The sequence below is a fragment of the Oncorhynchus masou genome, chromosome 3, assembly GCF_036934945.1.
Source record: "Oncorhynchus masou masou isolate Uvic2021 chromosome 3, UVic_Omas_1.1, whole genome shotgun sequence".
NCBI lineage: Eukaryota > Metazoa > Chordata > Actinopteri > Salmoniformes > Salmonidae > Oncorhynchus > Oncorhynchus masou.
The window spans coordinates 31,936,501-31,960,788 of record NC_088214.1 but is presented as its reverse complement, the minus strand read 5'-3'; the positions used below and the strand labels follow the sequence as shown (position 1 = coordinate 31,960,788).

Genomic DNA, 24,288 nt, shown 5'->3' with positions numbered 1-24,288 from the left:
ATTGCCACCAATAAAATGCAATTGTGTTTCTTTTCCGTAGCTTATGCCTGCCCATACCATAACCGCACTGCCACCATGGGGCACTCTGTTCACAACTTTGACATCAGCAAACCGCTTGCCCACATGACACCATACACATGGTCTGCGGTTGTGAGGTCGGTTGGAAGTACTGCCAAATTCTCTAAAACAACATTTATGGCTTATGGTAGAGAAGTGAACATTCAATTCTCTGGCAACAGATCTGGTGGACATTCCTGCAGTCAGCATACCAATTGAACGCTCCCTCAAAACTTGAGACATCTGTAGCATTGTGTTGTGACAAAACTGTACATTTTTGTGGCCTTTTGTCCCCAGCACAAGGTGGACCTGTGTAATGATCATGCTGTTTCATCAGGTTCTTGATATGTCACACCTATCAGGTGGACGGACTATCTTGGCAAAGGAGAAATGCTCACGAAGAAGGGATGTAAAATAAATGTGTGCATGGAACATTTCTGTAATCTTTTGTTTCAGCTCATGAAACATGGGACCAACACTTTACATGTTGCATCTATATTTTTGTTTAGAACTGGCCAATGTTCTACATAGGTCAGCGCAGAAAACATGATAATTAACTACAATAACCATAATCCATTGTGCAGCTACTTGTCCGGTCTGTTTCTTTTTGTGTGATCAAGAGGGGATACATTGAGCAGTTGCTTTGCGAGGTATTGGTATTCAGTCATAGTATGGTCTTTATATACAGATCTCTGATTCTCATTGTTGACCAAGCTATGATTTAAACATCCCACTTTGAGCAGGCCTATTCAATGCACCACACAATATTTGAGTTTCCTAACATTTCCTGAACGGGTACATCATTTATTATATCTTTCGATCACACTATTTAATAAACAGGCAGGACAAGATCAATATTAAAGTATTCAGTATATTTGATTTTAATAAAGCATCACAGAGACAAATGTCAATTTAGCATTTAATCAGTTCCCCCACTTCAGTGTACACTGTAGAAGAAACTCACATTTAGTGAGAGTTTAGCTGTTACGGTGCATGCAGCTTCATGTTATGTTTCTCGTGACAAATTCCAGGAGTTAAGGCAAGATGTTCTAATGAAAGTTTACAATTCAAGTACACTTTACTCGAATGCTATTTGAGCCTTTTTCGTATAACAATTGGTGGCCACAGCAATTGGAAGGTATGACTGTGGGTGTTCACGTAAGTGACAAGTTGAACTACCACTAAAATCCACCAACATCTCATTGCTTGCTGATACCTTGTCAGATGTTGTGTTTGTGCTCCACTGCAGCTTTTCAAAACCAGGAACGACACGTCCGTGTCACTCAATACCTCAATATAATGAATGATAATAAATGTTTGCGGTTCCTGAATTATGTTCAGTTTTACTCCAGAGGAAAAGGTATACAATTGAGACAGAAGCTGGACTAAAAATTAAACCGCATCGATCAATGCCTTTATCTGTGATCGTTGGTTCCGGACTTCCTCTTGCCAGAGAAAAGATGTTTTGGCTTGAGGTCAAATACATGTCTGTCTGCCTCTCCCTTCTTCCCCTGGCGGTTCATGTCCTTCTGTTGGTTCTTCATCAACTTCTTGGCCTGTTTCGCCATCTATACAGGAAAACATACTTTCAGTAAATCCTCAGCAAAACACAAGTTGCGTCCCAAATGGAACTCTTATTCATATATAGAGCACTACTTTGACCAGGGCCAATAATAGGGTTCCACTTCAGACAAACTTAATCTTCATAACATCTCCAAAAGCATGTTTCTTTAAGCCAAGGGACTAACACTTCCCCAATATGCATTGTGCATATTTTTAACACAAACCATTTCACCTGATGACAGGAAGATCTAGCGTAGCCTACATCACATACCTTAGGATCGCGAACACCAGATTGGTCGCGTGGAGGACGAGAGGCACTCTGACTGCGGGTTCGAGAGATGGGAACGACAGACGCCTCACGCTTACGCTTCTTGGCAACGCCAACGCTCCGGGATCTACGGGCATTCACTGCATAGTGGCTCTGAAAGGACATCAACAGCAATGTGTGAATATAGTATCCGGTCTGTAGCTTGTATTAAGACATTGTACTTGACATAAACAGAACTAAATGAAAAGCAACTTACGTCATCTTTGCCAGTCATGTCCAGACCAAGGTCTCCCATTTCCTTCTCCAGGGTTTTTCTTTCAACCTGTAAATGTTTAACATTTTGGCCCAGTGATTTAGTAAGACCGAAAATAAAACTAGATTCACTTTAAAAGTTCTATGCATATAAACAAGATGTCCATGTCACCTTCTTGACAGTTCTGGGTAGTCTGGGGCCGTGCACATCCTTGTCTTTGGAGCAAACGATCTTCAGCTTCCTCTTCTCTCTGATCTGTTTAGCCAGCTGACGGATCTCCTGCATCTCCTCGTCCTCGCTCTCCTCATCAGTCTCGTACTCCCCTGCCTTCACCTTCAGCTCCTCCTCCTTCTCCAGATCCTCCAGGTTCTGTATGGGCATGAGAGAGATGTTGAGAGGTGGCGGCCATAGAATTAGAATGAATAGAAAAGGCATCCCCATTTAAGTCTATGATTCCATGAAATCACTAGAGAGGTATTCCCATTCCTGTTAATGATCCCTTTTCAGTCCCTGTTGGCGGCTATAGTGGCAGAACTGTCCATCCTATCCATACCGATCAACAATAACTATGTTCACCAAGATCAGTGGTTTCACCTCCCCCCTACTCACCTTCATGATATCAGGGTCGATATAATCTGCAATGTTGTGACCCTCCCATATTTCAGGAATCACATCATATTTCTCATCTTGATTCATCAGATCCCAATATTCTGAAAAGAGGAAACATCAAGTATGAGAAAATGGACCAAATAAGTTTGCTGATAACCATGTACACAATATCCTTTCAGACAAGCCTTTGATAAAGTTGATGACAACGTCAATATACATACTCTGGAGGTCCAGGATATAATCATCTCCCATCTCCACCTCCAGGTCTCTCTCCTGAAAATCAATGATGGAAATTGGTGAAATAATACTTAGTAAGACAGCTAGATCTTTACAATGCATGTTTACCACAACATAAACCCACACGGATTACATCCAAGGCTCTTCCAAGATAATCCTTCCACAACTGTTACTATTATTAATATGGCTCTACCGTTTTGCGTTTGGGTGCATCCACCGCCATTGTTTTCCTGCCAATCCTGGCTCCCTCCGGAATGAACGGTGGTCTCGCCTAGTGTTGAGAAAACAGGACAACTCAATTTCAACTGTTCACATTCAAAATGTATATAGACCATTACATATTTGTTTTAACATGACCAAAATCATGCTTTATGACTTGCAAACATGTTTAACTTGGGCAAACAACAAAGTGTGGAAAGACGTACACATCCACAGAGAGTACAGTGTTTAACATACCTTCTCGTCCCTCTTTGCAGGCACTGCTAAATGCAATCTGTTGAGCACATCATGCACCTTCTTGCCCTTCATTTTGCCGTCGACACGATGGGCTAGAAGTTTGTCACATGCCTGAAATTGAAGAAAATATTAGTTATTTGTAGAACATTTTGAAAAATGTGCTACTAGCAAATTGTTAGTAATCAGAAGAGTGGACGAGACTCCTCACTTCTGTTTTCACAGTCATCACTCCCTCCTCAGTCAAAGTGCTGGTTTCAATGACAGAGATGCCCTCTGCAGTAAGGTCAGCAAAGATTTTCTGAGGAAACAAAGTCGGAAACCCTGATAAGCAAGTCCCATCTTGGAAGAGGATGACAAAGTAAACTGGGGCGAAAAATACAGCCAAAGTAAAGATAGAGAATATTTTAACGAACATTAAAAAAAAACTACGAACCTGGTCTTCTTCAGTGAGTTCACTGATCTTCTTGACATCACACTTGTTTGCCACAATGAGCAAAGGCTAGAGGGAAAAAATACAATAACATTATCATATTTGCGTGAAACCAGAAACAGGGAACGCCGTCATTTGTCTTCAAAATGACAGCACAGAAGTGGACACGACTTTTCACTGTGGAAGAGGCTATATCTATGTTGGTTGGTGATATGGATTCGGACCAGTCCTTGCACTTTGAAAAGCGATGTTGAGGTGAGTGAAATAAGTAAACAGCAGATGTATGTTTGGTGTTGTTGATGTTTGATGCTGTGAAACTTGGGGAATAGCTCTCAGATGAACAAGTCCTGTCATGTGTATAACTGACACTGTGGTGCCGCTGCCAACGTTTATTGTGTTACCATTTGACTCTGTCTCTACCATTACCATCCACAGGAAGGCAACTTTTTCCCGACTGCCTCGGCTTGTGTCAAACAAGTGGATGGCCACCAGGTTGTGCCAATACCCCACGCATCATTTATCATAGCCTTGGTTGTGTATACAGTCTATGGCGACCTTCAGCGTTATGATTGATGAGTGCAGAACAGCAGCATTGTTAGGAGACCTGTTGAAGCTAGGAGTTTGTCTCAAATGGCACCCTATTCCATACATAGTGAACTACTTTTGGCCCTAGATGATACAATAGACTCAAGAATAAAACAGAGCTCACAGACAGAGCCGCGGGAAGCAGGGAGCTGAAGGTGATGCAGCATCCCCAGTACAGCTGTTTGTAGGGAGGAAACAAATCTGTGTCCCCCACCAGAAAAACCCCTCAGCACCCCCAAACTACTTCCCGCGGCTCTACTCACAGATGACCAAGAGATATCAGACAACGCATTGAACATATTGTCATTTTATTGATAAACACACATTGCTATAAAAGCTATGAAGCTGGATCAATTCAGTTTGTCCTTTAGGAAATGTCAGCAGAAAGAACAGTCTAAAGTAGCTTCCTCTCCTCTCTTCTGTCCTCCTCTCTAATCTCTCATCCCCTCTCCTCTCTCTTCCTCTCCCATCCCATCTTCCTCTCGAATCTCCTCTCCCATCCCATCCCCTCCTCTCCTCTCCTCTCCACTCCACAACTATCCAAAGCATTTGATTGGTGTAAGAAATAGGCCTAAAAATGCCACAGGACAAGAGACTGGGCATAAACAGGAAGCAACAGATAACTTTGTCTCATTCATTGGTTGTAAGTCGCTCTGGATAAGAGCGTCTGCTAAATGACTTAAATGTAAATGTAAATGATAACTTGGTTGGTACAGGCGGACACATCAGCAGTGGTGCTCAAATGATTGCTCTCGGGCTCAAGTTGCAGGGTTTAGCTGTATATAGTCAGCTAACTCGTTATCTTGTTTCTACCGATGTAATTCTTATGGAAACGGCCCAAGATGCTTGCTATAGGTAGCTGGCTAACTATACTGAACAAAATTATATAAACGCAACATGTAAAGTGTTGGTCCCATGTTTCATGAGCTGATTTATCTCAAATGATGTTCACAAAATTGTTTACATCCCTGTTAGTGAAAGTCTCCTTTGCCAAGATAATCCATCGACATGACAGGTGTGGCATATCAAGAAGCTAATTAAACAGCATGATCATTACACAAGTGCACCTTGTGCCGGGGATAATAAAAGGCCACTTAAAATGTGCAGTTGGGGGAGCGTAAAATTGGCATGCTGACGGCAGGAATGTCCATCAGAGCTGTTGCCAGAGAACTGTTGCCTTTGCCCGGTAATGTGAAATCCATTATCCACTAGATTAGGGCAATTTCAATTGACTGATTTTCTTTTGTGAACTGTAACTCAGTAAAATTGTTGAAATTGTTGCATTTTGCATTTATATTTTTGTTCAGTATAGTTAGTCTGTCAGACAAGAAATGTTGTGAGTAGCGGTAAATGTGGGCTGCGCTCACAAAGTATCAACCTCAGCTGTCACTTTCCATAGCTAGCAGTACAGACAACCAGATAATTAGCCACCGAAACGAAGGCTAGAGTAATGTGTTTATCTGTTGGGATTAGTTTATGGTTTGTCATGTTTGCTAGGAGGATATATTCATAGACTGCATGAATCAGGCCTTCATGGTCGAACTGCTGCAAAGAAACTACTACTAAAGGACATCAATAATAAGAAGAAACTTGCTTGGGCAAAGAAACGCGAGCAATGAACTTTAGACCGGTGGACAATTGATCACAATTATCTTATCTGTTACTCCTCTCCCTCCGTTACTCTGTTCCTCTAGGGGTTGATCATCTTGACCAACTGAGGAGCTATTACAATGTTGGGAACCGAGGCAGAAAATGGTGGAAGTATGCGATTTGGGGGATGCTCAACATTGCCATCAGAAATGCGTACATTGTTTGGGGGACCCTGCAAAGGTCCCTTCCCAGAAACCGCAAGTGCTGGTCCCTGAAGGCAATCCCTTTGTGATATTGTAGAAAGTGAGGAGCCAAGAGTGTGGGACTTGTGGATCGAGTTGTAAACTCATTTGAAAGCAGGTTAACTTTGAAGGGCGCAAGAGGGTGTGTGATGTGCATCCAGAGTGGAGGCAGTGTAAAGAGTGGGGGATGTGTAGAAACCTCCTTTGGGTGCTCTATGGGGCCGTGCTTCCAGAAGTTCCATGACGTTCTTGGCTAAATGAAAACACTAAAGTGACCGTGTGAAATATGAATGTCCTACAAATCTTTTATTGTCTATGAACAGTTTGTTGTGTTTTGTATCTTCTCTCTTTATCTGTCTCCATCTGGCAGCTCCTGAGTGGCGCGGCGGTCTTAGGCACTGCGTTTCAGTGCAAGAGGCGTCACTACAGTCCCTGGTTCAAATCCAGGCTAAATCACATCAGGCCGTGATTGGGAGTCCCATAGGGCGACGCACAACTGGCCAAGCGCCGTCCGGGTTTGGCCGTCAACATAAATAAGAATTTCTTCTTAATTGACTTGCCCAGTTAAATAAAGGTTAAAAATAATAATAATAATATTGAATAATTATTGTTGTCCAAGTAGGCTACTATTTCTATATTTTGTGTCAGGCCTGGTCTGTACTAAATCTTATTGAAGGGTTACCTACATTTTGTGTCAGGCCTGGTTTGTACTAAATCTTATTGAAAGGTTACCTACATTTGTTTCGTGAAAATGAATAGTTGTCTGCATTTTTACAATGTTACAGAAGTAAGAATAGATGTCAATCAAATAGCCTACTCTGTGTCGGTTTTGAAATACTTCTGAATTGTCTTCTGGCCAATTGAGATCATATTTTTATTTATATGAAAATAATATTTATAAGTATAATATATTAAACGTGGTACATTGAGTGAGTAATTTAGTCAGATTTACTACAATTGAAATACTCTAAGATTTTTTGTTGTGTTGAGTTAATCGTTTTCTGATAGTGTCTTTACACAATGGAAGACAAAATGAGTGTTATTCCTATTGACATGAATGTGGTGTCAGTAAATAAGAGGCTGTGTTCTTTAAAACTAAGTTAACTTGTAATTGTCATTTGTTATTTGTTTTTGAGCTGTGTGAGAAAATTAGTTTTATCTTAAATTACTAATCTAAAGCAGCATTCCAGAATTCTATAGGGGTCTAAAGTTTTTAAATGTTTTTTTGACATGCCTTGCTCATTTCAGAGAAATAATGTAGCACAGAGCCTTGAGACAAAGGACACTGGACATTAAGAAAGAGGTCCGTCCTAGCCTCACTTGCGACTCTGGGCCTTTTCTATCCTTCCTTGGTGTACCCATGCTTACATGGCCGCAAGAGCCAAGCCCGGAGGCTTCACCCCCACAATTTTAGCAGGGTGCTTTATAAGAAGGGAAAGGTTTTGACTTTTGACCAAGCTGTTGACTAACTCACAAGCTTAAACTATCGACAATGCTGCTTCCATTAAACATGGTCTGAATAGACACCCTATTCCTTATACAATCCACTACCTTTGACCAGGGTCCATAGGACAGTAATGCACTATAAAAGGGTGTGTCATTTGTGATGCAGTCTTAAAAAGTAATCAATGGTGCCTCCATAACGTGACCTCTGACCTTGTTTGCAAAGAGGGGCCGGATGTTGTTGAAGAGCTCGAGCTGCTGCTCCAGGGTTTGGCCACACTGCTCGGAGACGTCCATCACGTAGAGCACGGCAGAACGCAGATGGGCCAGGGCTGTGATAGCCTGCATCTCAATGGTGTTCCTCTCCTCCAAAGGATGATCCAAGATCCCTGGGGTGTCAACCACCTGCGGCCACATATGGAGTTAGCAATACACATTAAATGGTCCAGATGTTAATTGTACTCGACAACTCGTGATTGAGAGAGAAACTAGATATTGTGGTAGGGGTTATCCATCACATGTTCAGCGTGGTGCATGATTTCTCATCAGGGTACTTGATGTATCTGTGTTGTGATCTATTTTCCTACCAAGTACAATCTGGTGGAAAAGTGTATGAATATCAAATATTTAACTGTTCCAATCTATTCCAGCTAGAGATAGCTGGCGTGTAAGTGCATTAAAGCCATCTTACCTGCCAACGAAGGTATTTGTAATCCATGTGGCCGACGAACAAGGACTTGGTGGTGAAGGCGTAGGGCTGGACTTCAACATCAGCTCTGGTGACCTGGGGAGGACATGTTGACAAAGCTGAACTCTTTTCTCACACTACTAAAATGTTTTGTATGACCATTTTATCCATGCTCTGCATGTGTACCAGGATGTTCAAATGAACCTCAACCCATTTATTTCTAGTTGCCTTTATTTTACCAGGAAAGCCAGTCACAACATTATTTACAACAACCCGACTAAGATTGATACATCGTGCAGCAATACAGACAAGAAACAATGCCTCTAACAATGGGTGCTTAAACTTTATGTAAAAACACACCAAACTAATGGATTTGGCATTGGCCATCAGATCCTCAAAGTTCTACAGCTGCACCATTGAGAGCATCTTGACTGGCTGCATCCCCGCTTGGTATGGCAACTGCTTGGCACTACAGAGGGTAGTGCATGAGGCCCAGTACATCACTGGGGCTGAACTTCCTGCCACCCAGGACCTCATTTTTTATTTAGCCTTTAACTTGGCAAGTCAGTTAAGAACAAATTATTATTCACAATGACAGCCTACCAAAAGGCCTTATGCGGGGACGGGGGCTGGGATATAGGACAAATACAGGACTATATACCAGGCCAAGTCAGAGTTAGGCCCTAAATGTAGTCAGACTCCAGCCCCCAGGTCACAGACTGTTCTCTCTGCTACTGCACGGCAAGTGGTACCGGAGCGCCAAGTCTGGGACCAAAAGGCTCCTACCATCAGACTGCCGAACAGTTAATCGATTGGCTACCCAGATTATTTACAATGACCCCATTATTAGTTATTCATCTTAATTGTTTTGCACAGACTCTCTTGCACTGGCTCTATGCACACTCACTAGACTCTACCACACATACTACAACACAAACATGCTGCTGCTACTCTGTTAATTATATATCCGGATTGCCTAGTCACTTTTACCCCTACCTACATGTACATACAGTATTACCTCAATTACCTTGCACCTCTGCAAATTGACTCGGTACTGGTACTCTTTGAATATAGCCTTGTTATTGTGTTACCATAGGCTTTTATTTTTATTTTGGCAGATAATTGTCTGCGTTAAATCTGCATTGTTGGGAATGGGCTCGTAAGTAAGCATTTCACTGTAAAGTCTACACTTGTTGTATTCTGCGCATGTGAGCAATACAATTTTATTTGGACACTAAAGGTTCTACCAACCATTGAACTGACAAAGAATAACAACAGGAATGCATACCTTGTTGATGAAACTAGACTTGCCCACATTAGGATATCCACAAAGCAGTAGAGTTCGAGTGTTGGGATCAATCGTTGGTAAACGGGAAAGATGCTGGCGCACTGTAAAAACAATAACAAAATGTAAACAACAACAACAGCTGGAGGCTAATGTCTTTAGTATATGTACACCAGAGCCATTTACAGGCATGCATTATGAGGATTCTGTGTTATGCACTATAGCCCGTTAACATATATGTGATTGAATATTATCTGCTGTTGGCTTGTGTGGATGTATGCATGTGTTTTGCAACATAGCTGACTTTGAAACATTGTTAACATTTTCAGAGCCATGGGCCTTTCTCATGATGGAAAAGTACAGAATAACATGAAGACATGAACTGTGCAAGGAGATGGAGGGAGGCACATTCAGAACGTAGTGTTGCGAGAACAAACGGTCTTTTGTTAGATAACAGGAGCCAGGTGCGAGATAACGGTATCGAGCATGAGCGCATAGATACTCGACACAGCAAGTTACATCTATCAACTGGAGCGCCCGGGGGCTGGTACCAGCTTGTACGACAACAATCAACGATAGGCTGGGTTGGTTTAACCACGCCCAGTCTCTACTCTGACAGGCCGGCTCGGAAGCAGGAACTTTTTCTGTCAGGGTATATTTATAATATCTTTGTCAAGAACAAGTCAGTTCTCTGTTTGCCCTGCGAGGTGGGACAGAGAGCCCGTATATACGAAAATTGCATTTACCACTTATTGCTTAGCTAATAAAAAATACATAGTATACAATCTGTAACTAATTGTCATATTTATCCTGATACCAGATTCGAATTGACGCATATCTAAGAGTATACTTTGCCTTTCATCAAACAAAGTAAATAACTAAAAGATCACCTTGTTCCAGGTATTCCAAGCTTTGCTTCTGTCGCTTCATGATGGTGCACATCCGACCCAGAGCAGCACGCTTCAATTGTTTACAGCGGTACAGGGAATCTCCATACTTCATCAGTCGAACATAGTCTTTGGAAACACTGCAACAAGAACACAATTGAGTGGGACCACTCCAAATTGACCAACATATATGATCAGTGTAAGCATCAACAAATAAGTGGGAAGAGTAAGCTTCATACTTGTCAATCAAATTCTTTGCGATGTTGATCTGTCCCAAAGCCAACTTGTAATGGTCTTTGTCATACAAGACATTCATCAAATCTGCATAGAAAGGATGGATATCCTGTGGAAGACCATATTATTCATTAGCACAAAGTGGAACTTGATAATGTCTGAATATTACAAGACTTTCAAAGCAATAACATTACTTACGTCCAATTTGGGAAAGTCTGTCAAAATCTGGGAGAGCCGATCATGATAGTTCTGTTGGGTGAATTTCACCTTGCGCATGTAGAAATGCCTGATGCGGTGAATTTGATAATGCTTGTGTACTACTGTCGGAGTCTTCCTTTGGGTTTTCGATAAAGTGATGTCAATGAATTCCTGTGAAATAAATTGGGAACGGCAATCAGCACATTGAATGAGGACAATTTAAACAAAATGTATTTGTCAATACTATGTGTTTCACAATAACAAACAATTCACATCGTTCGACACGCATTTGTATGTATACTGTTGACCCCCCAAAAATAAATGTCATGCGTGGCTTCTCTCCCTTCCCAAGCACAACACGTGTCTCTCTCCAGAAGCAGACATTTAATTCCAACCAGATAAACAGCAGGTTTTCGTAATGTAGTTTCGGTATTTTCCGGAGAAACACATCAATAACTTGTAAAACGTGTAAAAACGTACCTTTGAGGTGGGAACCACCATAATCTTCTTAAAATTATAAAGTGCCATTTTTTCGGAACACGTTTGGACACTGACTGCAAAGCGGAAAGGACCCAAACCGGATCGAAACAACAAAGATGAGGAAGTGAAGCTGTTACATCAAGAGGAACTCCACGTGAGAAAATACATGTCCTCACTTTTCTTTACACTGCCCTCTAGTGCTCATATGAAGTCAGGGATGCAAAAATTACATACAGTTGAAGTCGAAAGTTTACATACACTTAGGTTGGAGTCAATTTTTACAATACAATTCAATGTATTACAATTCCAGTGTGTCAGAAGTTTACATACACTAAATTGACTGTGCCTTTAAACAGCTTTAGATGTCATGGTTGATGTCATGGCTTTAGAAGCTTCTGATAGGCTACGGCCTGGGTGGACCAGGACAGAGAAACAAACACACAGGTACTGTCCTGTTCAAAAGAACTCTCATTCTTGGGTGATTTGGTGACAGTTTACCACTTAGTTTGTGACAAACGCTCCTAACCTTGAAGAGGTTTGCCACAATATATTGAAGCAACAACTCAAGACATCAGTCAGGAAGTTAAAGCTTGGTCGCAAATGGGTCTTCCAAATGGACAATGACACCAAGCATACTTCCAAAGTTGTGGCAAAATGGCTTAAGGAAAACAAAGAGAATTGGAGTGGCCATCACAAAGCCCTGACCTCAATCCTATGGAACATTTGTGGGCAGAACTGAACAGGTATTATGTTAGGAAGGATGCCTACAAACCTGATGCAGTTACACCAGCTCTGTCAGGAGGAATGGGCCAAAGCTTGTGGAAGGCTACCCTAAACGTTTGACGCAAGTTAAACAATTTAAAGACAATGTTACCAAATACTAATTGAGTGTATGTAAACTTCTGAACCACTGTGAATGTGATGAAATCAAATCAAAGTTTATTTGTCACGTGCGCCGGATAAAACAGGTGTAGACCTTACAGTGAAATGTTTACTTACAGGCTCTAACTAATAATGCAAAAAAGGTATTAGGTGAACAATAGGTAGGTAAATAAATAAAACAACAGCTATATACAGTAGCGAGGCTATAAAAGTAGCGAAGATACTTACAGACACTGGTTAGTCAGGCTGATTGAGGTCGTATGTACATGTAGATATGGTTAAAGTGACTATGCATATATAATGAACAGAGAGTAGCAGTAACGTAAAAGAGGGGTTGGCGGGTGGTGGGACACAATGCAGATAGCCCGGTTAGCTAATGTGCGGGAGCACTGGTTGGTCGGCCCAATTGAGGTAGTATGTACATGAATGTATAGTTAAAGTGATTATGCATATATGATAAACAGAGAGTAAACAGAGAGTAGCAGCAGCGTAAAAAGAGGGGTTGGGGGGCGCACACAATGCAAATAGTCCAGGTACCTGTTCAAGGGGTCATTTTGACTTGGGGTAAAAACTGTTGAGAAGCCTTTTAGTCATAGACTTGGCACTCCGGTACTGGTAGTAGAGAGAACAGTCTATGACTGAGGTGGCTGGGGTCTTTGACAATTTTTAGGGCCTTCCTCTGACACCGCCTGGGGTAGAGGACCTGGATGGCAGGCAGCTTTGACCCAGCCGTACGCACTACCCTCTGTAGTGCCTTGCGGTCAGAGGCAGAACAATTGCCGTACCAGGCAGTCATGCAACCAGTCAGGGAGCTCTCGATGTTGCAGCTGTAGAACATTTTGAGGATCTCAAGACCCATGCCAAATCTTTTTAGGGTCTTGAGGGGGAAAAGGCTTTATCGTGCCCTCTTCATGACTGTCTTGGTGTGTTTGGACCATTCTAGTTTGTTGTTGATGTGGACACCAAGGAACTTGAAGCTCTCAACCTGCTCCACTACAGCCCTGTCGATGAGAATGGGGGCGTGCTCGGGCCTCCTTTTCCTGTGGTCCACAATCATCTCCTTTGTCTTGGTTATGTTGAAGGATAGGTTGTTATTCTGGCACCACCCGGCCAGGTCTCTGACCTCCTCCCTATAGGCTGTCTCATCGTTGTCGGTGATCAGGCCTACCACTGTTGTGTCGTCTGCAAACTTAATGATGGTGTTGGAGTCGTGCCTGGTCATGCAGTCATGGGTGTACAGGAGGGGACTGAGCACGCACCCCTGGGGAGCTCCAGTGTTGAGGATCAGTGTGGCAGATGTGTTGCTACCTACCCTCACCACTTGGGGGCGGCCCATCGGGAAGTCCAGGATCCAGTTGCAGAGGGAGGTGTTTAGTCCCAGGATCCTTAGCTTAGTGATGAGCTTTGAGGGTACTATGGTGTTGAACGCTGAGCTGTAGTCAATGAATAGCATTCTCACATAAGTGTTCCTTTTGTCCATGTGGAAAAGGGTAGTGTGGAGTGCAATAGAGAATGCATCATCTGTGGATCTGTTTGGGCGGTATGCAAATTGGAGTGGGTCTAGGGTTTCTGGGATAATGATGTTGATGTGAGCCGTTACCAACCTTTCAAAGCCCTTCATGGCTACGGACGTGAGTGCTACGGGTCTGTAGTCATTTAGGCAGGTTGCCTTTGCCTATGGTGGTCTGCTTGAAACATGTTGATATTACAGACTCAATCAGGGACGTGTTGAAAATGTCAGTGAAGACACCTGCCAGTTGGTCAGCACATGCCAGAGCACACGTCCTCAGTGTTGCTTACCTCGACGCGAGCATATAAGTGAAATTGAGTTCAGGTGCTTGAACACGTCATTTCCGGTCACAACTTGCAGACTTGTTTATGTGTTGCTGTGCGTTTTGTTGCCAACCTATTTTGCTACCTGACAACTTTACGGTTTTTACTTTTTAATTACCGTTTATATTTTTGTTTTTTTCCCCCTCAACTTTTTCACACCGGACGCTTTATCTGGACATGATTCGTCAGGACCTCCAACAGCCGAAGCTAAGTAGTAACATTAACATGATGCCTTCTAATTGCAGTCGCTGTACTCATAATATACAGGAGAACGATCGCCTTACGGCGAGGATAGCTGTGCAACAGGCCCAGCTTCAGACACAATCGTTATGCAAGGGTAATTTCAGTGTAGGAAAGGATGAAACAGCGTCTGTGCCACCAGTAAGTACATATAGTAGTATAAATCCACTGGCACAGTCCCCGCAGCCGGACAACTTTCTCACGGTTTCTTGAAGGAAATGCTGTAGGAACGCTCAACCGGTGTCGCTCATTCAGCCGACAGAAACTTTCAACCGGTTTTCCCCATTAAGCAGCAAGTCGGAGTCAGAGGCCGAGCCTTCTCTGGTCTCTACTCCTCCCGTTACGGGGTCTGAGACGCCGAAGCTTCCCACCATTAGCTCTGACAAATTGAAAACTCTAGTCATTGGCAACTCTATTACCCGCAGTATTAGACTTAAAACTAATCATCCAGCGATCATACACTGTTTACCAAGGGGCAGGGCTACCGACGTTAAGGCTAATCTGAAGATGGTGCTTGCTATAGGTAAAACTGGCGAGTGTAGAGAGTATAGAGATATTGTTATCCACGGCGGCACCAACGATGTTAGGATGAAACAGTCAGAGATCACCAAGCGCAACATAGCTTCTGCATGTAAATCAGCTAGAAATATGTCGGCATCGAGTAATCGTCTCTGGCCCCCTCCCAGTAAGGGGGAGTGATGAGCTCTACAGCAGAGTCTCACAACTCAATCGCTGGTTGAAAAATGTTTTCTGCCCCTCCCAAAATATATAATTTGTAGATAATTGGCCCTCTTTCTGGGACAGGACCAAGCCTGACCTGCTGAGGAGTGACGGACTCCATCCTAGCTGGAGGGGTGATCTCATCTTATCTACCAACATAGACAGGGCTCTAACTCCTAGCTCCACAATGAAATAGGGTGCAGGCCAGGCAGCAGGCTGTTAGCCAGCCTGACAGCATAGTGGAGTCTGCCACTAGCACAGTCAGTGTAGTCAGCTCAGCTATCACCATTGAGACCGTGTCTGTGCCTCGACCTAGGTTGGGCAAAACTAAACATGGCGGTGTTCGCCTTAGCAATCTCACTAGGATAAAGACCTCCATTCCTGTCATTATTGAAAGAGATAATACCTCACATCTCAAAATAGGGCTACTTAATGTTAGATCCCTTACTTCAAAGGCAATTATAGTCAATGAACTAATCACTGATCATAATCTTGATGTGATTTGCCTGACTGAAACATGACTTAAGACTGATGAATTTACCGTGTTAAATGAGGCCTCACCTCTTGGCTACACTATTGACCCCATATCCCCCGTGCATCCCGCAAAGGCGGGGGTGTTGCTAACATTTACGATAGCAAAAAATACGTTTTCGTCTTTTGAGCTTCTAGCCATGAAATCTATGCAGCCTACTCAATCACTTTTTATAGCTACTGTTTACAGGCCTCCTGAGCCATATACAGCGTTCCTCATTGAGTTCCCTGAATTCCTATCGGACCTTGTAATCATAGTAGATAATATTCTAATCTTTGGTGACTTTTCACATGGAAAAGTTCACAGACCCACTCCAAAAGGCTTTCGGAGCCATCATCGACTCAGTGGGTTTTGTCCAACATGTCTCTGGACCCACTCACTGTCACAGTCATACTCTGGACCAAGTTTTGTCCCATGGAATAAATGTTGTGGATCTTAATGTTTTTCCTCATAATCCTGGACTATCGGACCACCATTTTATTACGTTTGCAATTGCAACAAATAATCAGCTCAGACTCCAACCAAGGAACATCAAAAGTCGTGCTATAAATTCACAGACAACACAAAGATTCCTTGATGTCCTTCCAGATTCCCTCTGTCTACCCATGGACGCCAGAGGACAAAAATCAGTTAACCACCTAACTGAGGAACTCAATTTAACCTTGCGCAATACCCTAGATGCAGTTGCACCCCTAAAAACTAAAAACATTTCTCATAAGAAACTAGCTCCCTGGTACACAGAGAATATCCGAGCTCTGAAGCAAGCTTCAAGAAAATTGGAACGGAAATGTCGCCACACCAAACTGGAAGTCTTCCGACTAGCTTGGAAAGACAGTACCGTGCAGTACCAAAGAGCCCTTACTGCTGCTCGATCATCCTATTTGTCTAACTTAATTGAGGAAAATAAGAAAAATCCGAAATTCCTTTTTGATACTGTCGCAAAGCTAACTAAAAAGCAGCATTCCCCAAGAGAGGATGGCTTTCACTTTAGCGGTGATAAATTCATGAACTTCTTTGAGGAAAAGATCATGATTATTAGAAAGCAAATTATGGACTCCTCTTTAAATCTGCGTATTCCTTCAAAGCTCAGTTGTCCTGAGTCTGCACAACTCTGCCAGGACCTAGGATCAAGAGAGACGCTCAAGTGTTTTAGTACTATATCTCTTGACACAATGATGAAAATAATCATGGTCTCTAAACCTTCAAGCTGCATACTGGATCCTATTCCAACTAAACTCCTGAAAGAGCTGCTTCCTGTGCTTGGCCCTCCTATGTTAAACATAATAAACGGCTCTCTATCCACCGGATGTGTACCAAACTCACTAAAAGTGGCAGTAATAAAGCCTCTCTTGAAAAAGCCAAACCTTGACCCAGAAAATATAAAAAACTATCGGCCTATATCGAATCTTCGATTCCTCTCAATTCTTTTTGAAAAGGCTGTTGCGCAGCAACTCACTGCCTTCCTGAAGACAAAAAATGTATACAAAATGCTTCAGTCTGGTTTTAGACCCCATCATAGCACTGAGACTGCACTTGTGAAGGTGGTAAATTACCTTTTAATGGCATCAGACCGAGGCTCTGCATCTGTCCTCGTGCTCCTAGACCTTAGTGCTGCATTTGATACCATCGATCACCACATTCTTTTGGAGAGATTGGAAACCCAAATTGGTCTATACGGACAAGTTCTGGCCTGGTTTAGATCTTATCCGTTGGAAAGATATCAGTTTGTCTCTGTGAATGGTTTGTCCTCTGACAAATCAACTGTAAATTTCGGGGTTCCTCAAGGTTCCGTTTTAGGACCACTATTGTTTTCACTATATATTTTACCTCCTGGGGATGTCATTCGAAAACATAATGTTAACTTTCACTGCTATGCAGATGACACACAGCTGTACATTTCAATGAAACATGGTGAAGCCCCAAAATTGCCCTCGCTAGAAGCACGTGTTTCAGACATAAGAAAGTGGATGGCTGCAAACTTTCTACTTTTAAACTCGGACAAAACAGAGATGCTTGTTCTAGGTCCCAAGAAACCAAGAGATCTTCTGTTGAATCTGACAATTAATCTTAATGGTTGTACAGTCATCTCAAAAAAAACTGAAGGACCTCTGCATTACTCTGGACCCTGATCTCTCTTTTGACAAACATATCAAGACTGTTTCAAGGACAGCTTTTTTCCATCTACGTAACATTGCAAAAATCAGAAACTTTCTGTCCAAAAATGATGCAGAAAAATTAATCCATGCTTTTGTCACTTCTAGGTTAGACTACTGCAATGATCTACTTTCCGGCTACCCGGATAAAGCACTAAATAAACTTCAGTTAGTGCTAAATACGGCTGCTTAGAATCCTGACTAGAACCAACATTTTTTTATCATATTATTCCAGTGCAAGCCTCCCTACACTGGCTTCCTGTCAAAGCAAGGGCTGATTTCAAAGTTTTACTGCTAACCTACAAAGCATTACATGGGCTTGCTCCTACCTATCTTTCCGATTTGGTCCTGCCGTACATACCTACACGTACGCTACGGTCACAAGACGCAGGCCTCCTAATTGTCCCTAGAATTTCTAAACAAACAGCTGGAGGCAGGGCTTTCTCCTATAGAGCTCCATTTTTATGGAACGGTCTGCCTACCCATGTCAGAGACGCAAACTCGGTCTCAACCTTTAAGTCTTTACTGAAGACTCGTCTCTTCAGTGGGTCATATGATTGAGTGTAGTCTGGCCAAGGACTGGGAAGGTGAACGGAAAGGCTCTGGAGCAACGAACCGCCCTTGCTGTCTCTGCCTGGCTGGTTCCCCTCTTTCCACTGGGATTCTCTGCCTCTATCCCTATTACAGGGGCTGAGTCACTGGCTTACTGGGGCTCTCTCATACCATCCCTGAGTGGGTTGAGTCACTGATGTGATCATCCTGTCTGGGTTGACGCCCCCCCCCCCCTTGGGTTGTGCCGTGGCGGAGATCTTTGTGGGCTATACACAGCCTTGTCTCAGGATGGTAAGTTGGTGGTTGAAGATATCCCTCTAGTGGTGTGAGGGCTGTGCTTTGGCAAAGTGGGTGGGGTTATATCCTTCCTGTTTGGCCCTGTCCGGGGGTGTCCTCGGATGGGGCCACAGTGTCTCCTGACCCCTCCTGTCTCAGCCTCCAGTAGTTATGCTGCAGTAGTTTATGTGTCGGGGGGCTGGGGTCAGTTTGTTATATCTGGAGTACTTCTACTGTCCTATTCGGTGACCTGTGTGAATTTAAGTGTGTTCTCTCTAATTGTCTCTTTCTTTCTCTCTCTCGGAGGACCTGAACCCTTGGACCACCTGACATGATGACTCCTTTCTGTCCCCAGTCCACCTGGCCGTGCTGCTGCTCCAGTTTCAACTGTTCTACCTTATTATTATTGGACCATGCTGGTCATTTATGAACATTTGAACATCTTGGCCATGTTCTGTTATAATCTCCACCTGGCACAGCCAGAAGAGGACTGGCCACCCCACATAGCCTGGTTCCTCTCTAGGTTTCTTCCGAGGTTTTGGCCTTTCTAGGGAGTTTTTCCTAGCCACTGTGCTTCTACACCTGCATTGCTTGCTGTTTGGGGTTTTAGGCTGGGTTTCTGTACAGCACCTTGAGATATCAGCTGATGTACGAAGGGCAATATAAATAAATTTGATTTGAAATGATTTAGCTCGTCTGGTAGGCTCGTGTCACTGGGCAGCTCGCGGCTGTGCTTCCCTTTGTAGTCTGTAATAGTTTGCAAGCCCTGTCAAATTAGAAGAGCATCGGGGCCGGTGTAGTATGATTCAATCTTAGCCCTGTATTGACACTTTGCCTGTTTGATGGTTCATCACAGGGCATAGCAAGATTTCTTGTAAGCTTCTGGGTTAGAGTCCTGCACCTTGAAAGCGGCAGCTCTCCCTTTAGCTCAGTGCGAATGTTGCCTGTAATCCATGGCTTCTGGTTGGGGTATGTACATACAGTCACTGTGGGGACGACGTCCTCGATGCACTTATTGATAAAGCGAGGGACTGATGTGGTGTATTCCTCAATGCCGCCGGAAGAATCCCAGAACATGTTCCAGTCTGTGATAGCAAAACAGTCCTGTAGTTTAGCATCTGCTTCATCTGACCACTTTTTTTATAGAACAATGAAAGCAATAAAAGTTTAAATAAATAATTCTCTCTTCTAACATGTTCCAGTCTGTGATAGCAAAACAGTCCTTTTGTAACGATTCTCGTGTTGTGAAGGAGAAGCGGACCAAAATGCAGCGTGGTATTCTTGAGACATGTTTATAAAGAAAAAAACGAACAATACAAAAACAACAATACGGAACGTGAAAATCTATACAGCCTATCTGGTGTCAATAAACACAGAGACAGGAACAATCACCCACAAACACACAGTGAAACCCAGGCTACCTAAATATGGTTCCCAATCAGAGACAATGACTAACACCTGCCTCTGATTGAGAACCATATCAGGCCAGACATAGACAAACAAGACATCCAACATAGAATGCCCACTCAGATCACACCCTGACCAACCAAAACATAGAAACATACAAAGTAAACTATGGTCAGGGTGTGACACCTTTAGTTTAGCATCTGCTTCATCTGACCACTTTTTATAGACTGATGAAAGAAATAAAAGCTTAAATAAATAATCCTCTCTACTATTATTCTTACATTTCACATTCTTAAAATAAAGTGGTGATCCTAACTGACCTAAGACAGGGAATTTGTACTAGGATTAAAATTCAGGAATGGTGAAAAAATGAGTTTAAATGTATTTGGCTAAGGTGTATGTAAACTTCCGACTTCAACTGTCGATTACAGTAGGCCTCCAGTACTTTAGAGTCCCATAGAAAAGTATTGAAGAAAGCACTGGCGGTTTGCATCTACACAGTATATTAAACCTGAATGATTCAAGCAGACAAGGTATTATTACTGCATATATTAGGTATTATTACTGCACTGTTGGAGCTAGAAACACAAGCATTTCGCAGCACCTGAAATAACATCTGCAAATATGTGTAAGTGACCAATTAACTTTGATTTGATTTGAGATAACAAAGACAGGCTGACTGTCATTCCCTCTGGGTCCCCATGTTAGAATACTGCAGTCTATTGGCATCATATCATCCTCCCACAACTTCATGGGGCTGATGGAACCACGGATGTTTATGTGTGCTTTATAATACACACTTGTTTCTTTTTATTTCACCTTTTTTTTATCAGTGAGTCATACTGAGACCAAGGTCTCTTACAGATGAGCCCTGAATTACAGAAATGATAGAAATACACACATCAAAATATAAATACAAAATGCAACAGAAAGAAAACACGGTCATAAAAAACAAACACATTCATCAGTAATAAGGTACTGGATTGCCGAAAGTCACCAAAACATCACATTTAAGAACATTTTGAAGCGTGTTCTACAAATATGGTGCAAAAAAATGAGAAGGAAATTTACCTAACTCAGTAGAGACCAAAGGAATTTCCAGAGTTAATCATCTATGAGACAGGCTGTGGTAACTCATATGTCTAAAGGTTAGTAATGATGTTAGGTACAGTGGGAGTTTTTGTAAAAGGGCTTTATAAATGAAATCGTACCAATGTATCAACCTGTGTGACATCAGAGGGCCAACCAACTTTCTGGTTGATGAGTACGAAACCTGTCACCTGTAATATAGCGCAATATCTAATGGCTTTAATAAAGTGGTAGCTGCGTTCACAAAGATGATATCAACAGTCTAGGATCGGTAGGAACATCGACTGAATAATCTGCTTTCTACTATAAAATAAGCCCATTTTTAACTACAGTAACTCATCAATATGTTTTTAAAAGACAGATTTCCATCTATCCAGTCAATATTTAACTCAACCAGAAAAAAAAATCTCTGTTGATATCACACACATTAACAAGCATTTCACACACATTATCCAGATACTGTTAGCACTTGGTGGTCTATAGCAGCTCCCCACAACAATGGGCATGTGGGGTGCAATGAAATTATATTTTACATATGCCCCCCCCCCCCCGTTCTGCAATCTGTCACATCTAAATACATTATAATAATTTACTTCAATGTTTTTATCAGAGACAGAACCATTTAACCATTGTTTCTGAGAGAGCCTTACTCAAATGTCAATTGTGTCCATTTGTGAAATCATACTTTGCACATACTACTTACATTGACTTTTTGGTCATTATCTAATCCCTAATCAGATAATTTCATAATAGCCAGCAGCATACCACCCTGCATCCAGCAGCATACCACCCTGCATCCAGCAGCATACCACTCTGCATCCAGCAGCATACCACTCTGCATCCAGCAGCATACCACCCTGCATCCAGCAGCATACCACCCTGCATCCAGCAGCATACCACCCTGCATCCAGCAGCATACCACTCTGCATCCAGCAGCATACCACCCTGCATCCAGCAGCATACCACCCTGAATCCAGCAGCATACCACCCTGCATCCAGCAGCATACCACTCTGCATCCAGCAGCATACCACCCTGTAGCCAGCAGCATACCACCCTGCATCCAGCAGCATACCACCCTGCATCCAGCAGCATACCACCCTGCATCCAGCAGCATACCACCCTGCATCCAGCAGCATACCACCCTGAATCCAGCAGCATACCACCCTGCATCCAGCAGCATACCACTCTGCATCCAGCAGCATACCACCCTGTAGCCAGCAGCATACCACCCTGCATCCAGCAGCATACCACCCTGCATCCAGCAGCATACCATCCTGCATCCAGCAGCATACCACCCTGCATCCAGCAGCATACCACCCTGCATCCCACTGCTGGCTTGCTTCTGAAGCTAAGCAAGGTTTACCCTGGTCAGTCCATGGATGGGAGACGAGATGCTGCTGAAGGTGGTGTTGGAGGGCCAGTTGGAAGCACAATTTCCTCTGGTATAAAAAAAATATTTAAAAAATATCCCAATACCCCAGGGCAGTGATTGGGGACATTGCCCTGTGTAGGGTGCTGTCTTTTGGATAGAACATTTAACTGGTGTCATGACTCTGTGGTTACTAAAGATTATATGGCACTACAAGTAAGAGTTGGGGTGTATTAGGGGTGTCCTGGCTAAATTCCCAATCTGGCCCTCATACCATCATGGTCACCTAATCATCCCCAGCTTATAATTGGCTCATTCATTCCGTGTAACTACTCCCCAGGTTGTTGCTGTAAATGAGAATGTGTTCTCAGTCAATTTACCTGGTAAAATTAGGGATAAATAAAACGTCTAAGCATCAACTTACATACATTGTGTATATGTAAGGTTGGGAATGTGTAACAACATGTCACAAAAGATAGGCATGTCCGGTATAATACTTGTTATTAAATCCATACTGACAGTTGTTGAAGACACTTCACAACCACAATAACCTCATTCATACAGGCTGTATCACAACCGTTAGTGATTTGGAGTCCCATAGGGCGGCGCACAATTGATTCAGAATTTGTCCATAACTGACTTTCCTAGATAAATAAAAAATATAATAATTAATAGGGTCCTGTTATATTATTTTTTTACCAATACATTAGACTATATGTTTTTTTTACAAGATTGTGGACATCTTTCATAAAGTCCAAAAACCTTATTGTGAGGTACAAACCCTAAAATCAAGCAATTCACACGTGGCCTGTGATACACACCCACAATGTTGATCACGAGTGGATCCGTGAGCCCACTGTGAATTTCGACCAACTGAGGAGCCTGTTTATTGTGGTAGGAGGCGGGAGTTCCTTTCTTCTGACAGCTTTGAGTTCAATGGTCACTTTCCTCCGAAAAGGAAAATGCACCTGTGTGAAGCTAGCCACAATAGTGGAATTTGCAGCTTGCCTTCAAAATAAAAGTCCCCAATGCTACTGATCCAAAAGGGTACAAATGGTGGAATAAAATAAACACATTTAATTTGTCACATACACATGGTTAGCAGATGTTAATGCGAGTGTAGCAAAATGCTTGTGCTTCTAGTTCTGACAGTGGAGTAATATCTAACAATTCCCCAACTACCTAATACACACACAAATCTAAAGGGGTGAATGAGAATACAGTTGAAGTCCGAAGTTTACATACATCTTAGCCAAATACATTTAAACTCAGTTTTGCACAATTCCTGACACTTAATCCTAGTTAAAATTCCCTGTCTTAGGTCAGTTAGGAACACCACTTAATTTTAAGAATGTGAAATGTCAGAATAATAGTTGAGGATGATTTATTTCAGCTTTTATTTCATTCATCACAGTCTCAGTGGTCAGAAGTTTACATACACTCAATGAGTATTTGGTAGCATTGCCTTTAAACTGTTTAATTTGTGTCAAACATTTCAGGTAGTCTTCCACAAGCTTCACACAATAAGTTGGGTGAATTTATGACTGTTCCCAGGCCGTCATTGACAATAAGAATTTGTTCTTAACTGACTTGCCTGGTTAAATAAAGGTAAAAAAAAATAAAAAAATAAAAAAAATGATGCCATCTATTTTGTGAAGTGCACCAGTCCCTCCTGCTGCAAAGCACCCCCAAAACATGATGCTGCCACCCCCATACCTCACGGTTGGGA

At 42.5% G+C, this 24,288-nt stretch overlaps 1 protein-coding gene and 1 non-coding gene across 2 annotated transcripts; both read right to left on the bottom strand.

Moving 5' to 3' along the window:
* Nucleotides 1-914: 914 nt before the first annotated feature.
* Nucleotides 915-11,625, bottom strand: gtpbp4 (GTP binding protein 4). The gene is made up of 17 exons (XM_064938290.1): nt 11,506-11,625; nt 11,026-11,196; nt 10,833-10,936; nt 10,597-10,733; nt 9,710-9,810; nt 8,425-8,517; nt 7,947-8,138; nt 3,877-3,942; nt 3,652-3,741; nt 3,444-3,554; nt 3,181-3,258; nt 2,972-3,023; nt 2,751-2,851; nt 2,313-2,510; nt 2,145-2,210; nt 1,892-2,041; nt 915-1,625 (listed from the first exon to the last, which is right to left on the bottom strand). The coding sequence occupies exons 1-17, from the start codon at nt 11,551-11,553 to the stop codon at nt 1,473-1,475; spliced, it is 1,911 nt and encodes a 636-aa protein (XP_064794362.1). The 5' UTR covers nt 11,554-11,625; the 3' UTR covers nt 915-1,472.
* Nucleotides 7,544-7,725, bottom strand: LOC135519075 (small nucleolar RNA SNORA81). Its single transcript, XR_010452262.1, has one exon. It is a non-coding gene; the product is annotated as a small nucleolar RNA SNORA81 (small nucleolar RNA).
* Nucleotides 11,626-24,288: the final 12,663 nt, after the last annotated feature.